Source organism: Salvelinus alpinus, chromosome 2 (assembly GCF_045679555.1).
Source record: "Salvelinus alpinus chromosome 2, SLU_Salpinus.1, whole genome shotgun sequence".
Lineage (NCBI taxonomy): Eukaryota > Metazoa > Chordata > Actinopteri > Salmoniformes > Salmonidae > Salvelinus > Salvelinus alpinus.
The window spans coordinates 87,554,923-87,572,121 of NC_092087.1; the positions used below are offsets into that span (position 1 = coordinate 87,554,923).

The 17,199-nt window shown below is 41.8% G+C and overlaps 1 protein-coding gene across 4 annotated transcripts in view; it reads right to left on the reverse strand.

Moving 5' to 3' along the window:
• Window positions 1-7,739: 7,739 nt before the first annotated feature.
• Window positions 7,740-17,199, reverse strand: part of LOC139568079 (A-type potassium channel modulatory protein KCNIP2-like) — a 33,679-nt gene continuing 24,219 nt past the window's right edge. For 3 of the 4 annotated variants that reach the window (XM_071389775.1, XM_071389773.1, XM_071389774.1), the window contains 4 exons: window positions 16,618-16,796; window positions 14,583-14,687; window positions 11,584-11,646; window positions 7,741-9,544 (listed from right to left, as the gene is read on the reverse strand). In XM_071389775.1, coding sequence (XP_071245876.1) covers window positions 9,497-9,544; window positions 11,584-11,646; window positions 14,583-14,687; window positions 16,618-16,796 — 395 coding nt within the window. In that variant the 3' untranslated portion in view covers window positions 7,741-9,496. Of the gene's footprint in view, window positions 9,545-11,583; window positions 11,647-14,582; window positions 14,688-16,617; window positions 16,797-17,199 lie in introns of all 4 variants that reach the window. The other variant, XM_071389776.1, reaches the window with a different exon arrangement.

The following is a 17,199-nucleotide window of genomic DNA, read 5'->3' on the forward strand; positions in this document are numbered from 1 at the left end:
CTGCCCTACAGTCATGAGCTGCCTTACAGTCATGAGCTGCCCTACAGTCATGAGCTGCCCTACAGTCATGAGCTGCCCTACAGTCATGAGCTGCCCTACAGTCATGAGCTGCCCTACAGTCATGAGCTGCCCTACAGTCATGAGCTGCCCTACAGTCATGAGCTGCCCAACAGTCATGAGCTGCCCTACAGTCATGAGCTGCCCTACAGTCATGAGCTGCCCTACAGTCATGAGCTGCCCTACAGTCATGAGCTGCCACCCAGTCATGAGCTGCCACCCAGTCCGGAGCTGCCACCCAGCCCAGACCTGCCGGAGCCCCTCAGCCCGGACCTGCCGGAGTCCCTCAGCCCGGACCTGCCGGAGTCCCTCAGCCCGGACCTGCCGGAGTCCCTCAGCCCGTACCTGCCGGAGTCCCTACGCCCGGACCTGCCGGAGTCCCTCAGCCCGGACCTGCCGGAGTCCCTCAGCCCGGACCTGCCGGAGTCCCTCAGCCCGGACCTGCCGGAGTCCCTCAGCCCGGACCTGCCGGAGTCCCTCAGCCCGGACCTGCCGGAGTCCCTCAGCCCGGACCTGCCGGAGTCCCTCAGCCCGGACCTGCCGGAGTCCCTCAGCCCGGACCTGCCAGAGTCCCTCAGCCCGGACCTGCCAGAGTCCCTCAGCCCGGACCTGCCAGAGTCCCTCAGCCCGGACCTGCCAGAGTCCCTCAGCCCGGACCTGCCAGAGTCCCTCAGCCCGGACCTGCCAGAGTCCCTCAGCCAGGACCTGCCGCCCCTTATCCCGGTGCTGCCCCTTATCCCGGTGCTGCCCCTTATCCCGGTGCTGGCCCTTATCCCGGTGCTGCCCCTTCATTTAGGTGGTTTTAGTTGGAGGGTGGTTATTGGGAGGGGGATACAGAAGCGGGGAGTGACTATGGTGGGGTGGGGACAGCGTCCGGAGCCTGAGCCACCACCGTGGTCAGATGCCCACCCAGACCCTCCCCTGGACTTTGTGCTGGTGCGCCCGGCGTTCGCACCTTGAGGGGGGGTTTCTGTCACGTTCCTGACCTGTTTTCTGTTGTTTTGTATGTGTGTGATGGTCGGGCGTGAGTTTGGGTGGGCAGTCTATGTTTTCCGTTTCTATGTTGGTTTTGGGTTGCCTGGTATGGCTCTTGATTAGAGGCAGGTGTTTTGCGTTTTCCTCTAATTGAGAGTCAAATTAAGGTAGGTTGTTCTCACTGTTTGTTTGTGGGTGATTGTCGCTGTGTCTGTGTTTGTTGCACCACACGGTACTGTCTTGTCTCGGTCGTTCCTGTTCATGTGTTCTTCGTTTCATTCATTATGTATTCACAACCCGCTGCGCCTTGGTCTACTCACTCACCGAAAGAGAGCCGTTACAGATCTAGGGTCAGTTTTGTCTTATAAACAATGCTGTACTTGTCATCTTGCTCAGTTGTGCACCGGGGCCTCCCACTCCTCTTTCTATTCTGGTTTGGGCCAGTTTGCGCTGTTCTGTGAAGGGAGTAGTACACAGCGTTGTACGAGATCTTCAGTTTCTTGGCAATTTCTCGCATGGAATAGCCTTCATTTCTCAGAACAAGAATAGACTGAGTTTCAGAAGAAAGTTATTTGTTTCTTGCAATTTTGAGCCTGTAATCAAACCCACAAATGCTGATGCTCCAGATACTCAACTAGTCTAAGGCCAGTTTTATTGCTTCTTTAATCAGGACAACAGTTTTTAGCTGTGCTAACATAATTGCAAAAGGGTTTTCTAATGATCAATTAGCTTTATAAAATGGTAAACTTGGATTAGCTAACACAATGTGCCATTGGAACACAGGAGTGTTGGTTGCTGATAATGGGCCTCTGTACGCCTATGTAGATATTCCATAAAAAATCTGTTGTTTCCAGCTACAATAGTCATTTACAACATTAACAATGTTTACACTGTATTTCTGATCAATTTGATATTATTTTAATGGACAAAAAATTTTGCTTTTCTTTCAAAAACAAGGACATTTCTAAGTGACCCCAAACTTTTGAATGGTAGTGTGTGTATATATATATATATATATTATTCTTATTTACATTTTTCATTAAAAAAATGTATACACTTATAATCAAATTTATGAGATGATATATGAAGGCTAAGAACAATAAAAAAAAAAATTCTATTCTGTTTCTATTATATTACAGTATACAGTCCTGTACTATTATATTACAGTACACAGTCCTGTACTATTCTGTTACAGTCTACAGTCCTGTACTATTCTATTACATTCTACAGTCCTGTACTATTCTGTTACAGTCTACAGTCCTGTACTATTCTATTACATTATACAGTCCTGTACTATTCTATTACATTATACAGTCCTGTACTATTCTGTTACAGTCTACAGTCCTGTACTATTCTATTACATTCTACAGTACTGTAATATTATATTCTACAGTCCTGTACTATTCTATTACATTCTACAGTCCTGTAATATTCTATTACATTATACAGTCCTGTACTATTATGTTACATTATACAGTACTGTACTATTCTGTTACATTCTACAGTCCTGTCCTATTCTGTTACATTATCCAGTCCTGTACTATTATATTATACAGTCCTGTACTATTCTTTTACATTCTACAGTCCTGTACTATTCTATTACATTCTACAGTCCTGTACTATTCTATTACATTCTACAGTCCTGTACTATTCTATTACATTCTACAGTCCTGTACTATTCTACTACATTCTACAGTCCTGTACTATTCTATTACATTCTACAGTACTGTACTATTCTATTACATTCTACAGTCCTGTACTATTCTATTACATTCTACAGTCCTGTACTATTCTATTACATTCTACAGTACTGTACAATGATGCACATAATATTCAGTGCATTCAGAAAAGTCTTTAGACCCCTTGACTTTTTCCACATTTTGTTACGTTACAGCCGTATTCTAAAATTGATTAAATAAAAACAAATCTTAATTAATCTACACATAATGCATCACAATAACAAATTAAAACAGGTTTTTAGAACGTTTTGCAAATGTATTAAATATAAAAAACAGAAATACCTCATTTACATAAGTATTCAGCCCCTTTGCTATGAGATTTGAAATTGAGATCAGGTGCATCATGTTTCCATTGATCATCCTTGAGATGTTTCTACAACTTGATTGGAGTCCACCTGTGCTAAATTCAATTGATTGGACATGATTTGGAAAGGCCCACACCTGTCTATAAGGTCCCACAGTTGACAGTGCATGTCAGAACAAATACCTAGCCATGAGGTCGAAGGAATTCTATGTAGAGCTCCGAGACAGGATTGTGTTGAGGCACAGATCTGGAGAAGGGTCCCAAACAACACAGTGGCTCATTTTTAAATGGAATAAGTTTGGAACAACCAAGACTGTCCGCCCGGCCAAACTGAGCAATCGGGGGAGAAGGGCTTTGGTCAGGGAGGTGCTGAAGAACCCGATGGTCACTCTGACAGAGCTCCAGAGCTCCTCTGTGGAGTTGGAAGAACCTTCCAGAAGGACAACCATCTCTGCAGCACTCCACCAATCAGGGCTTTATGGTAGAGTTTCCAGATGGAAGCCACTCCTCAGTAAAAGGCACATGACAGCCCACTTGGAGTTTGCCAAAAGGCACCTAAAGGACTCTGACCATGAGAAACAAGATTCTCAGGTCTGATGAAACCAAGATTGAACTTTTTGGCTTGAATGCCAAGCGTCACGTCTGGAGGAAACCTGGCACCATCCCTACGGTGAAGCATGGAGGTGGCAGTATCATGCTGTTGCAGTGTTTTTCAGCAGCAGAGACTGGGAGACTAGTTAGGATCGAGGGGAAGATGAACGGAGCAAATTACAGAGAGATTCTTGATGAAAACCTGCCCCAGAGCACTCAGGTCCTGGCTGGCGAGATGGTTCACCTTCCAACAGGACAACGAGCCTAAGCACACAGCTAAGACAACGCAGGAGTGGCTTCGGGACAAATCTCTGAATGTTCTTGAGTGGCCGAGCTGCTCTGGACTTGAACCTGGTCGTACATCTTTGGAGAGACCTGAAAATAGCTGTGCAGCGACGCTCCCCAACCAACCTCACAGAGATTGAGAGGATCTGCAGAGAAGAATAGGAGAAACTCCCCAAATACAGGTGCCAAGCTTGTGTCATCATACCCTAGAAGACTCAAGGCTGTAAACACTACCATAGGTGCTTCAACAAAGTACTGAGTAAAGGGTCTGAATACTTGTGTAAATGTGATATTTTAGTTTTTGCTTTGTCATTATGGGGTATAGTGTGTGGATTGATGAGGGAAAAAACAATTTCATTCATTTTAGAATAAGGCTGTAACGTAGCAAAATGTGGAAAAAGCCTAGGGGTCTGAATACTTTCTGAATGCACTGTATATACAGTACCAGTCAAAACTTTTGACACACCTACTCATTCAAGGGTTTTTCTTTATTTTTACTATTTTCTACATTCTAGAATAATAGTGAAGACATCAAAACTATGAAATAACACATATAGAACCATGTAGTAACCAAAAAAGTGTAAAAATATATTTTATATTTGAGATTCTTCAAAGTAGCCACCCTTTGCCTTGACGACAGCTTTGCACACTCTTGGCATTCTCTCAACCAGCTTCACCTGGAATGCTTTTTCAACAATCTTGAAGGAGTTCCCACAAATGCTGAGCACTCGTTGGTTGCTTGTCCTTCACTCTATGTTCCAACTCATCCCAAACCATCTCAATTGGGTTGAGGTGGGGGTGAGTGTGGAGGCCAGGTCATCTGATGCAGCACTCCATCACTCTCCTTCTTGTTCAAATAGCCCTTACACAGCCTGGAGGTGTGTTGGGTCATTGTCCTGTTGAAAAACAAATGATAGTCCCACTAAGCACAAACCAGATAGGATGGCGTATCGCTGCAGAATGCATATATTTAATATTTTTTATGTTACATAAAATTAAACTTGTTATATTTTATATGAAGGCTAAGAACATTCTAAATATGTTTTAATTACTTCTTGATGTTTGCTCTCAGGAACAATACATTTCTTATATTCTGTTTATTTTCTATTACATTATATAGCACTGTACTATTCTACAGTACACAGCACTGTTTCTATTCTATTACATTATATAGCACTGTACTATTCTACAGTACACAGCACTGTTTCTATTCTATTACATTCTACAGTACTGTACTATTCTACAGTACACAGCACTGTTTCTATTCTATTACATTCTACAGTACTGTACTATTCTACAGTACACAGCACTGTTTCTATTCTATTACATTCTACAGTCCTGTACTATTACATTCTACAGTCCTGTACTATTCTATTACAGTATACAGTACTATTCTATTACATTCTACAGTCCTGTACTATTCTATTACATTCTACAGTCCTGTACTATTCTATTACATTCTACAGTCCTGTACTATTCTATTACATTCTACAGTCCTGTACTATTCTATTACATTCTACAGTCCTGTACTATTCTATTACATTCTACAGTCCTGTACTATTCTATTACATTCTACAGTCCTGTACTATTCTATTACATTATACAGTCCTGTACTATTCTATTACATTCTACAGTCCTGTACTATTCTATTACATTCTACAGTCCTGTACTATTCTATTACATTCTACAGTCCTGTACTATTCTATTACATTCTACAGTACTGTACTCTTCTATTACAGTATACAGTACTGTTAGATGATACATAATATATGTTTACTTGGTATGTTCATATACATATATTATTGGTTTTATGACAAAGTTATGGTAGTATTTTGCCACAGTGTCCTGATGCAACGTCTCTCATCGCTTTTATAGAAATACTGGAAACTGTTAAGTATGGATTGTGTTTAATAAACTGTTCAGATGAAACTTCATTGTCATTGTTTTCACCTTGTTATAACAGTATCTTCAAAGTAGCTTTTAAAATCCCACCTCTTGTACTGTACATACAGTAACTGTTAGGCTGATATTGACTCACGGACACTAGAGAAGCTTAACCAAGTTGAATTCTTCCCAAAGGTTCTGTACAGCTGTAATCAGACAGCAAACCATTTATCACCATCAGTTATATACATCCCACTTTAGGACACTCCTCCTTCTCTCTCCAATCCTTACATCTTATGGTTCAACAGGAAGAAGGTAACCAGATACTAAACCCTGATTACTCCCTTAAGGGGAACTGACCTCACCTCCTGACCTTAACCCCTCCTTCCCCTGGTCCACAGATGTCCATCTGTCTCCCCCATCTCAACCGTTGCTCTACTCCCTTCCACCCAACACATTCCAAAGCTTTCTGTCTTCCCACAGAGAACATTAACTTCTGACACACAACCCACAGAGAACCGTTAACTTCTGACACACAACCCACAGAGAACATTAACTTCTGACACACAACCCACAGAGAACCATTAACTTCTGACACACAACCCACAGAGAACCGTTAACTTCTGACACACAACCCACAGAGAACCGTTAACTTCTGACACACAACCCACAGAGAACCGTTAACTTCTGACACACAACCCACAGAGAACATTAACTTCTGACACACAACCCACAGAGAACCATTAACTTCTGACACACAACCCACAGAGAACCGTTAACTTCTGACACACAACCCACAGAGAACCGTTAACTTCTGACACACAACCCACAGAGAACCGTTAACTTCTGACACACAACCCACAGAGAACATTAACTTCTGACACACAACCCACAGAGAACCGTTAACTTCTGACACACAACCCACAGAGAACCGTTAACTTCTGACACACAACCCACAGAGAACCGTTAACTTCGGACACACAACCCACAGAGAACATTAACTTCTGACACACAACCCACAGAGAACATTAACTTCTGACACACAACCCACAGAGAACCGTTAACTTCTGACACACAACCCACAGAGAACCGTTAACTTCGGACACACAACCCACAGAGAACATTAACTTCTGACACACAACCCACAGAGAACCGTTAACTTCTGACACACAATCCACAGAGAACATTAACTTCTGACACACAACCCACAGAGAACCATTAACTTCTGACACACAACCCACAGAGAACCGTTAACGTCTGACACACAACCCACAGAGAACCATTAACTTCTGACACACAACCCACAGAGAACCGTTAACTTCTGACACACAACCCACAGAGAACCGTTAACTTCTGACACACAACCCACAGAGAACCGTTAACTTCTGACACACAACCCACAGAGAACCGTTAACTTCGGACACACAACCCACAGAGAACATTAACTTCTGACACACAACCCACAGAGAACATTAACTTCTGACACACAACCCACAGAGAACCGTTACACACAACCCACAGAGAACCGTTAACTTCTGACACACAACCCACAGAGAACCGTTAACTTCTGACACACAACCCACAGAGAACCGTTAACTTCTGACACACAACCCACAGAGAACATTAACTTCTGACACACAACCCACAGAGAACCGTTACCTTCTGACACACAACCCACAGAGAACCATTAACTTCTGACACACAACCCACAGAGAACCGTTAACTTCTGACACACAACCCACAGAGAACATTAACTTCTGACCCACAACCCACAGAGAACATTACCTTCTGACCCACAACCCAGTCTCTTCCACTCTTCCTATTCAAGGCTTCTTTCTTCTCTATCATTTATTTAACATCTCAATGTTCAAAGTTTAGCCGATTCCAACACTAGAAATAAAACATTTACATTTGTTTGCATAGCAACAGTTGTTTATTCACTTCCATCATTATCATCACATCATGCTGATCATTATCATCATCATGTCAGTACAAAATATACACAGACACTTTCAGAAGGAGCAATGTCCAGCACCTAGACACACAACCAGTTACATTAAATATTATTCATTGTCATTTCTAAACACACATCATGCAGACACTATAGATGCTGTAAAGAGGTCAAAGGAACACAGACTGGGGGGGATATAAGAGGGACGCCGGATTGGTGCACATTCAACATATCTGATGTAAGACAGTGTATATTCATCACTCCGTCATGATTGGTGATTTCTAAACAGGCCCTTAATGTGGTTACGAAATTCTGATTTGAATATATTTGGCTGTTTTTGCTGCAAAAAGAAGTTGTCCCTTTTCAGGTTTAGAAGGAGTGACTGCTAAATGCTAACTCCCCTGCATATAAGCTGGTAGCATAGCTAGTATACAGTAATCAGTGGTGTAGTCAAAGTAGTTTTTAACTGTAAAGTAGTTAGTTGGTGACGATGACCTGAACATTGGGGTTGACATGACAGGAGGCTGCTGAGGGCAGGACGGCTCATAATAAAGGCTGGAACGGAGCAAATGGAATGGCATCAATCACATGGAAACCATGTGTTTGATGCATTTGATACCATTCCAACGATTTCGCTTCAGCCAATACTATGAGCCCGTCCTCCCCAATTAAGGTGCCACCAACCTCCTGTGGTTGACATCCATACAAGCGTTATACTCTGATTTTTACCACAAGATAGTACACATACTCACATACTCTATACTGTAAATAATAGCCTAAATGTAGGTTCATTTTGCTGGGGGGCAATGAGGAGATTTGGGATCTTTCCCCCATGGCATCTTTCCCCCACGCGTTTCCATGGCAATTTGATTGTTTTGGTCGAGTCCCATTGACCTCTTTACAGCATCTTTTCAATGCTTTGCGCCAAAGCCGAAGAGACTCCTCGTCCTTAGGAGGTGGGTGCAAATCAAAAGGCGCCTCACGACTGCACTCGCTACTCAAAAACGTTTGGTGTTCAAAACACTCCTGCTCTATGAACAACTTCCGTTTCTGACAGTTACCGTGGCAACCCCTTACAGAACATAAAATAACCATTTATGTGAATCCATGTTTGTAAAGTTGTGAGAAGCGATACTGAGTTAGTTAGCTAGCTAGCTCCCAACTATTGGCCGGAAGCTCTTAACCGGAAGTCACCCACAAAAAAAACCTAAACAGACCCCGCCCATATTTCTGTTGAAAATGAGGTGAATAGGACACAATATGGATGTTTGGAGGGTTGTGGGGGATTCCATTCCAGAACATTGAGAGGTGGAACATTCTGGAACGTTTGTTGATTGATAATAATACATCACAGTTAACAAGTTCAGACCAGGCAGTGAGATTATTGCCTGATTTAAAGCCTTTTGTCCTTAGAAGAATAAGAGTCCACCATTTTGTCCAACTATTAATAGAGAATAAATGACATTATTGCATAGTGTGAATGTGATGTCATATAGAATGAGTGCTATGGTCTCCAACATGGCGTGGCTCTTGACAGAGGTGTCTCTTTTGGGGGGATGGATGGGAGAGTGGAGATCCATGGAGGGGTACCTTTTACCCCCCTGACAGCCCTAATGAGTCTGTGTTTGGGGATAAGGGGAGCTGGGGATGGAGGCTGTGGAGCTAAATATGGGAACCCTGTCCTTTAGGCCACACCCACAGGAAGTATCACTAAATGACGTTGTCAAACAGATGCATGGACTGCATGATGTTCTCATCCTGGACAGGCAGCAGGAAGGGACAAAAAGCACAACAGGTAAGAAGCAGTTCGAGAAAAGGTTTAAACAGTACAAAAGCAGAAACAGGTTCTTAAATAAATAAAAAGTTTAATATCGAATGTTAGTGAATTAGCTTTTTTTGTTTCAATAACTTATGAAAAAGACTGGTGTGATTTTCCACATCTCATTATGTCATGGGGTTGTTCAATGACAGACATGTATTTGTTTAACCTATCACTAGATTCTTACATTTCAGAGAGACAACAAGATATACAGTTGAAGTGGGAAGTTTACATACACTTAGGTTGGAGTCATTGAAACCCGTATTTTAACCACTCCACAAATTTCTTGTTAACAAACTATCGTTTTGGCAAATCGGTTAGGACATTTACTTTGTGCATGACACAAGTAATCTTTCCAACAATTGTTTACAGACAGATTATTTCACTTATAATTCACTGTATCACAATTCCAGTGGGTCAGAAGTTTACATACACTAAATGACTGGGCCTTTGAAACAGCTTGGAAAATTCCAGAAAATTATGTCATGGCTTTAGAAGCTTCTGATAGGCCAATTTACATAATTTGAGTCAATTGGAGGTGTACCTGTGGATGTATTTCAAGGCCTACCTTCAAACTCAGTGCCTCTTTGCTTGACATCATGGGAAAATCTAAAGAAATCAACCAAGACCTCAGAAAAAAATGGTAGAAAAACGCGTTCTGTCTCCTAGATGGACATACTTTGGTGCGAAAAGTGCAAATCATTCCCAGAACAACAGCAAAGGACCTTGTGAAGATGCTGGAGGAAACAGGTACAAAAGTATCTATATCCTCAGTAAAACGAGTCCTATATCGACATAACCTGAAAGGCCAATCAGCAAGGAAGAAGCCAAAAGTGCCATAACAAAGCCAGACTACGGTTTGCAACTGCACATGGGGACAAAGATCGTACTTTTTGGCGAAATGTCCTCTGGTCTGATGAAACAAAAATAGAACTGTTTGGCCATAATGACCATCGTTATGTTTGGAGGAAAAAGGGGAACGCTTGCAAGCCGAAGAACACCATCCCAACCGTGAAGCACGGGGGTGGCAGCATCATGTTGTGGGGGTGCTTTGCTGCAGGAGGGACTGGTGCACTTCACAAAATAGATGGCATCATTAGGGAGGAAAATTATGTGGATATATTGAAGCAACATCTCAAGACATCAGTCAGGAAGTTAAAGCTTGGTCGCAAATGGGTCTTCCAAATGGACAATGACTCCAAGCATACTTCCAAAGTTGTGGCAAAATGGCTTAAGGACAACAAAGTCAAGGTATTGGAGTGGCCATCACAAAGCCCTGACCTCAATCCTACAGAACATTTGTGGGCAGAACTAAAATAGTGTGTGAGAGCAAGGAGGCCTACAAACCTGACTCAGTTACACCAGCTCTGTCAGGAGCAATGAGCCAAAATTCACCCAACTTATTGTGGGAAGCTTGTGGAAGGCTACCCAAAACGTTTGACCCAAGTTAAACAATTTAAAGGCAACGCTACCAAATACTAATTGAGTGTATGTAAAAATCATTCTCTCTACTATTATTTTGACATTTTACATTCTTAAAATAAAGTGGTGATCCTAACTGACCTAAGGGAATTTTTACTAGGATTAATGTCAGGAATTGTGAAAAACTGAGTTTAAATGTATTTGGCTAAGTTGTATGTAAACTTACGACTTCAACTGTATATCCACGTCACTCTCAGAGGAATAAAAGTAACAATGCAAGGTTTTACACAATTAAATGTGACACATCATTACACACACATGAATATACCCATAAGAAATAATTCTGATGAAAAACACACCTTTGTGGAAATAAACTTCACATTGTGACGTGTTGAATATTATTAAATCACGTCATAAATAATCATATCCTATAGAATCATGCTGCAATTTAACACATGCACACACACACACAAGCATGCACTCACACAGACACATGCAGACAGACACAGACACACTCACACAACACACACACACACACACACACAGACACACACACCTTTTGACAAGACTCCAGAAATTCCTCAATGGTGACCACGCCATCTTTGTTCTTGTCCATTTTCTGAAAGAGTGAAACAGAGGAACAGTTGAATATGCTACTGTGATCCCTGGCCGTGACTCCACACTCAGAAGGGCCTCCGTGGGATATGCAACAAACACATTTCCATTTCACACCACACACACTGTACAGGATACACACTTACATCTGAAACAGGACAAATATAAGTAACCTCTATTTGACCTTTTGGTTGTTCACAAAGTCAGAATGCAACAATAAGGAGCTAATGTCTAGAGGGTCCTTTTAAAACCCGTGTGAAAAACAATGGAGGTAGAATTATCTAACCCTGGGGCCTGGATTCAATTAGAAAACAATGGACGTAGAATTATCTAACCCTGGGGTCTGGATCCAATTAGAAAACACTGGAGGTAGAATTAACTATCCCTGGGGTCTGGATCCAATTAGAAAACAATGAAGGTAAAATGATCTAACCCTGGGGCCTGGATTCAATTAGAAAACAATGAAGGTAGAATTATCTAACCCTGGGGCCTGGATTCAATTAGAAAACAATGAAGGTAGAATTATCTAACCCTGGGGCCTGGATCCAATTAGAAAACAATGGAGGTAGAATTATCTAACCCTGGGGCCTGGATCCAATTAGAAAACACTGGAGGTAGAATTATCTAACCCTGGGGCCTGGATCCAATTAGATAACAATGAAGGTAGAATTATCTAACCCTGGGGCCTGGATTCAATTAGAAAACAATGGAGGTAGAATTATCTAACCCTGGGGCCTGGATCCAATTAGAAAACAATGGAGGTAGAATTATCTAACCCTGGGGCCTGGATTCAATTAGAAAACAATGGAGGTAGAATTATCTAACCCTGGGGCCAGGATTCAATTAGAAAACAATGGAGGTAGAATTAGCTAACCCTGGGGCCTGGATCCAATTAGAAAACAATGGAGGTAGAATTATCTAACCCTGGGGCCAGGATTCAATTAGAAAACAATGGAGGTAGAATTATCTAACCCTGGGACCAGGATTCAATTAGAAAACAATGGAGGTAGAATTATCTAACCCTGGGGCCAGGATTCGATTAGAAAACACTGGAGGTAGAATTAACTAACCCTGGAGCCTTGATTCAATTAGAAAACACTGGAGGTAGAATTATCTAACCCTGGGGCATGGATTCAATTAGAAAACACTGGAGGTAGAATAAACTAACCCTGGGGCCTGGATTCAATTAGAAAACAATGGAGGTAGAATTATCTAACCCTGGGGCCTGGATTCAATTAGAAAACAATGGAGGTAGAATTATCTAACCCTGGGGTCTGGATTCAATTAGAAAACAATGGAGGTAGAATTATCTAACCCTGGGGTCTGGATCCAATTAGAAAACACTGGAGGTAGAATTATCTAACCCTGGGGTCTGGATTCAATTAGAAAACAATGGAGGTAGAATTATCTAACCCTGGGGCCTGGATTCAATTAGAAAACAATGGAGGTAGAATTATCTAACCCTGGGGCCTGGATTCAATTAGAAAACAATGGAGGTAGAATTATCTAACCCTGGGGTCTGGATTCAATTAGAAAACAATGGAGGTAGAATTATCTAACCCTGGGGTCTGGATTCAATTAGAAAACAATGGAGGTAGAATTATCTAACCCTGGGGTCTGGATTCAATTAGAAAACAATGGAGGTAGAATTATCTAACCCTTGGGTCTGGATTCAATTAGAAAACAATGGAGGTAGAATTATCTAACCCTGGGGTCTGGATTCAATTAGAAAACAATGGAGGTAGAATTATCTAACCCTGGGGTCTGGATTCAATTAGAAAACAATGGAGGTAGAATTATCTAACCCTGGGGTCTGGATCCAATTAGAAAACACTGGAGGTAGAATTATCTAACCCTGGGGTCTGGATTCAATTAGAAAACAATGGAGGTAGAATTATCTAACCCTGGGGTCTGGATCCAATTAGAAAACACTGGAGGTAGAATTATCTAACCCTGGGGTCTGGATTCAATTAGAAAACAATGGAGGTAGAATTATCTAACCCTGGGGCCTGGATTAAATAAGATACTGTGCTAAAGCATTTAAAGGTAATTTCCAATTGAGCCGACATCTACTGTGTTTACCTTGAATGTGATCTCCACTAACGCAGTAACATGGCCTTTAAAATGTGCTGCTGCCTACAAGCACATTAGGATTGAATCAAGGTTTAGACCTGTGGTTAGTTGTTACCTGGAAGAAGTTATTAATCTGATCCTAGATCTGTGGTTAGTTGTTACCTGGAAGAAGTTATTAATCTGATCCTAGATCTGTGGTTAGTTGTTACCTGGAAGAAGTTATTAATCTGATCCTAGATCTGTGGTTAGTTGTTACCTGGAAGAAGTTGTTAATCTGATCCTAGATCTGTGATTAGTTGTTACCTGGAAGAAGTTGTTAATCTGATCCTAGATCTGTGGTTAGTTGTTACCTGGAATAAGTTGTTAATCTGATCCTAGATCTGTGGTTAGTTGTTACCTGGAATAAGTTGTTAATCTGATCCTAGATCTGTGGTTAGTTGTTACCTGGAAGAAGTTAATAATCTGATCCTAGATCTGTGGTTAGTTGTTACCTTGAATAAGTTATTAATCTGATCCTAGATCTGTGGTTAGTTGTTACCTGGAAGAAGTTATTAATCTGATCCTAGATCTGTGGTTAGTTGTTACCTGGAAGAAGTTATTAATCTGATCCTAGATCTGTGGTTAGTTGTTACCTGGAATAAGTTGTTAATCTGATCCTAGATCTGTGGTTAGTTGTTACCTGGAATAAGTTGTTAATCTGATCCTAGATCTGTGGTTAGTTGTTACCTGGAAGAAGTTGTTAATCTGATCCTAGATCTGTGGTTAGTTGTTACCTGGAAGAAGTTGTTAATCTGATCCTAGACCTGTGGTTAGTTGTTACCTGGAAGAAGTTATTAATCTGATCCTAGATCTGTGGTTAGTTGTTACCTGGAAGAAGTTGTCGACGTGCTCCTTGGGGGCGTCGTCCTGCATACAGGGGTACGTACACGTCCCCATCATATCATAGATAGAGCTCATTATATCAGTCATCTCCTGAAGCACACACACACAGAAACACACACAGAGGCACACACACAAACACACATGCACGCACAAACATGCACACACACACGCACACATATTCGTGCTCACACACACAAACACGCACACACACCGAGTGGAGGATGGGGGAATAGTTTAGAAGAGAAAAAAACCATATTTGCACACACACACACACACACACACATACACACACACACACACACACACATACATACATACATACATACATACATACATACATACATACATACACACAGTTGAAGTCAGAAGTTTACATACACTTAGTTTGGAGTCATTAAAACTTGTTTTTCAACCACTCCACAAATTTCTTGTTAACAAACTCTAGTTTTGGCAAGTCGGTTAGGACATCTACTTTGTGCATGACACAAGTCATTTTTCCAACAATTGTTTACAGACAGATTGTTTCACTTATAATTCACCGAATCACAATTCCAGTGGGTCAGAAGTTTACATACGCTAAGTTGACTGTGCCTTTAAACAGCTTGGAAATTTTCAGAAAATTATGTCATGGCTTTAGAAGCTTCTGATAAGCTAATTGACATCATTTGAGTCAATTGGAGGTGTACCTGTGGATGTATTTCAAGGCCTAACTTCAAACTCAGTGCCTCTTTGCTTGACATCATGGGAAAATCAAAAGAAATCAGCCAAAACCTCAGACAGAAATTGTAGACCTCCACAAGTCTGGTTCATCCTTATGAGCAATTAACAAATGCCTGAAGGTACCACATTCATCTGTACAAACAATATTTCGCAAGTATAAACACCATGGGACCACGCAGCCGTCATACTGCTCAGGAAGGGGACGTGTTCTGTCTCCTAGAGATGAACATACTTTGGTGCGAAGTGCAAATAAATCCCAGAACAACAGCAAAGGACCTTGTGAAGATGCTGGAGGAAACAGGTACAAAAGTATCTATATCCACAGTAAAACGAGTCCTATATCGATAACCTGAAAGGCCGCTCAGCAAAGAAGAAGCCACTGCTCCAAATCCGCCATAAAAAAGCCAAACTACAGTTTGCAACTGCACATGGGGACAAAGATCGGACTTTTTGGAGAAATGTCCTCTGGTCTGATGAATCAAAAATAGAACTGTTTGGCCATAATGATCATCATTATGTTTGGAGAAAAAAGGGGGAGGCTTGCAAGCCGAAGATCATCATCCCAACCGTGAAGCACGGGGGCGGCAGCATCATGTTGTGGGGGTGCTTTGCTGCAGGAGGGACTGGTGCACTTCACAAAATAGATGGCATCATGAGGACGGACAATTATGTGGATATATTGAAGCAACATCTCAAGACATCAGTCAGGAAGTTAAAGCTTGGTTGTAAATGTGTCTTCCAAATGGACAATGACCCCAAGCATACTTCCAAAGTTGTGGCAAAATGGCTTAAAGACAACAAAGTCAAGGTATTGGAGTGGACATCACAAAGCCCTGACCTCAATCCCATAGAACATTTGTGGGCAGAACTGAAAAAGCGTGTGAGAGCAAGGAGGCCTAAAAACCTGACTCAGTTACACCAGCTCTGTCAGGAGGAATGGGCCAAAATTCACCCAATGTATTGTGGGAAGCTTGTGGAAGGCTACCCGAAACGTTAGACCCAAGTTAAACAATTTAAAGGCAATGCTCCCAAATATTAATTGAGTGTATGTAAACTTCTGACCCACTGGGAATGTGATGAAAGAAATAAAAGCTGAAATAAATCATTCTCTCTACTTTTATTCTGACATTTCACATTCTTAAAATAAAGTGGTGATCCTAACTGACCTAAGACAGGGAATTTTTACTAGGATTAAATGTCAGGAATTGTGAAAAACTGAGTTTAAATGTATTTGGCTAAGGTGTATGTAAACTTCCGACTTCAACTGTACATACATACACACACACACATCTTACCATACCTCTTTGGTGATGAAGCCATCTTTGTTGAGGTCGTAGAGGTTAAAAGCCCAGTTGAGTTTCTCTGTGACAGAGCCTCTCAGGATGATTGACAGGCCTGTGATGAAGTCTTCGAAGCTCACAGAACCATTCTTGTGGGTGTCAAATGCTTCGAACAGGAAATGAGCGTAGGTGCTGGAGTCTTAAACAGAGGGGAAAGGGAAAGGAGGATACCTAGTCAGTTGTACAACTGAATGCATTCAACTGAAATGTGTCTTCCACATTTAACCCAACCCCTCTGAATCAGAGAGGTACAGGGGGCTGCCTTAAATCGACATCCACGTCTTCGGCGCCCGGGGAGGAAGTGTGTGTGTGTGAGTGTGAGTGTGAGTGTGAGTGTGAGTGTGAGTGTGAGAGAGAGAGAGAGAGAGAGAGAGAGAGAGAGAGAGAGAGAGAGAGAGAGAGAGAGAGAGAGAGAGAGAGAGAGAGAGAGATCCACAAAAGTGGAGACAAATTTGACCCCAATAACTACCGTGGAATATGCGTCAACAGTAACCTTGGGAAAATACTCTGCATTATCATTAACAGCAGACTCGTACATTTCC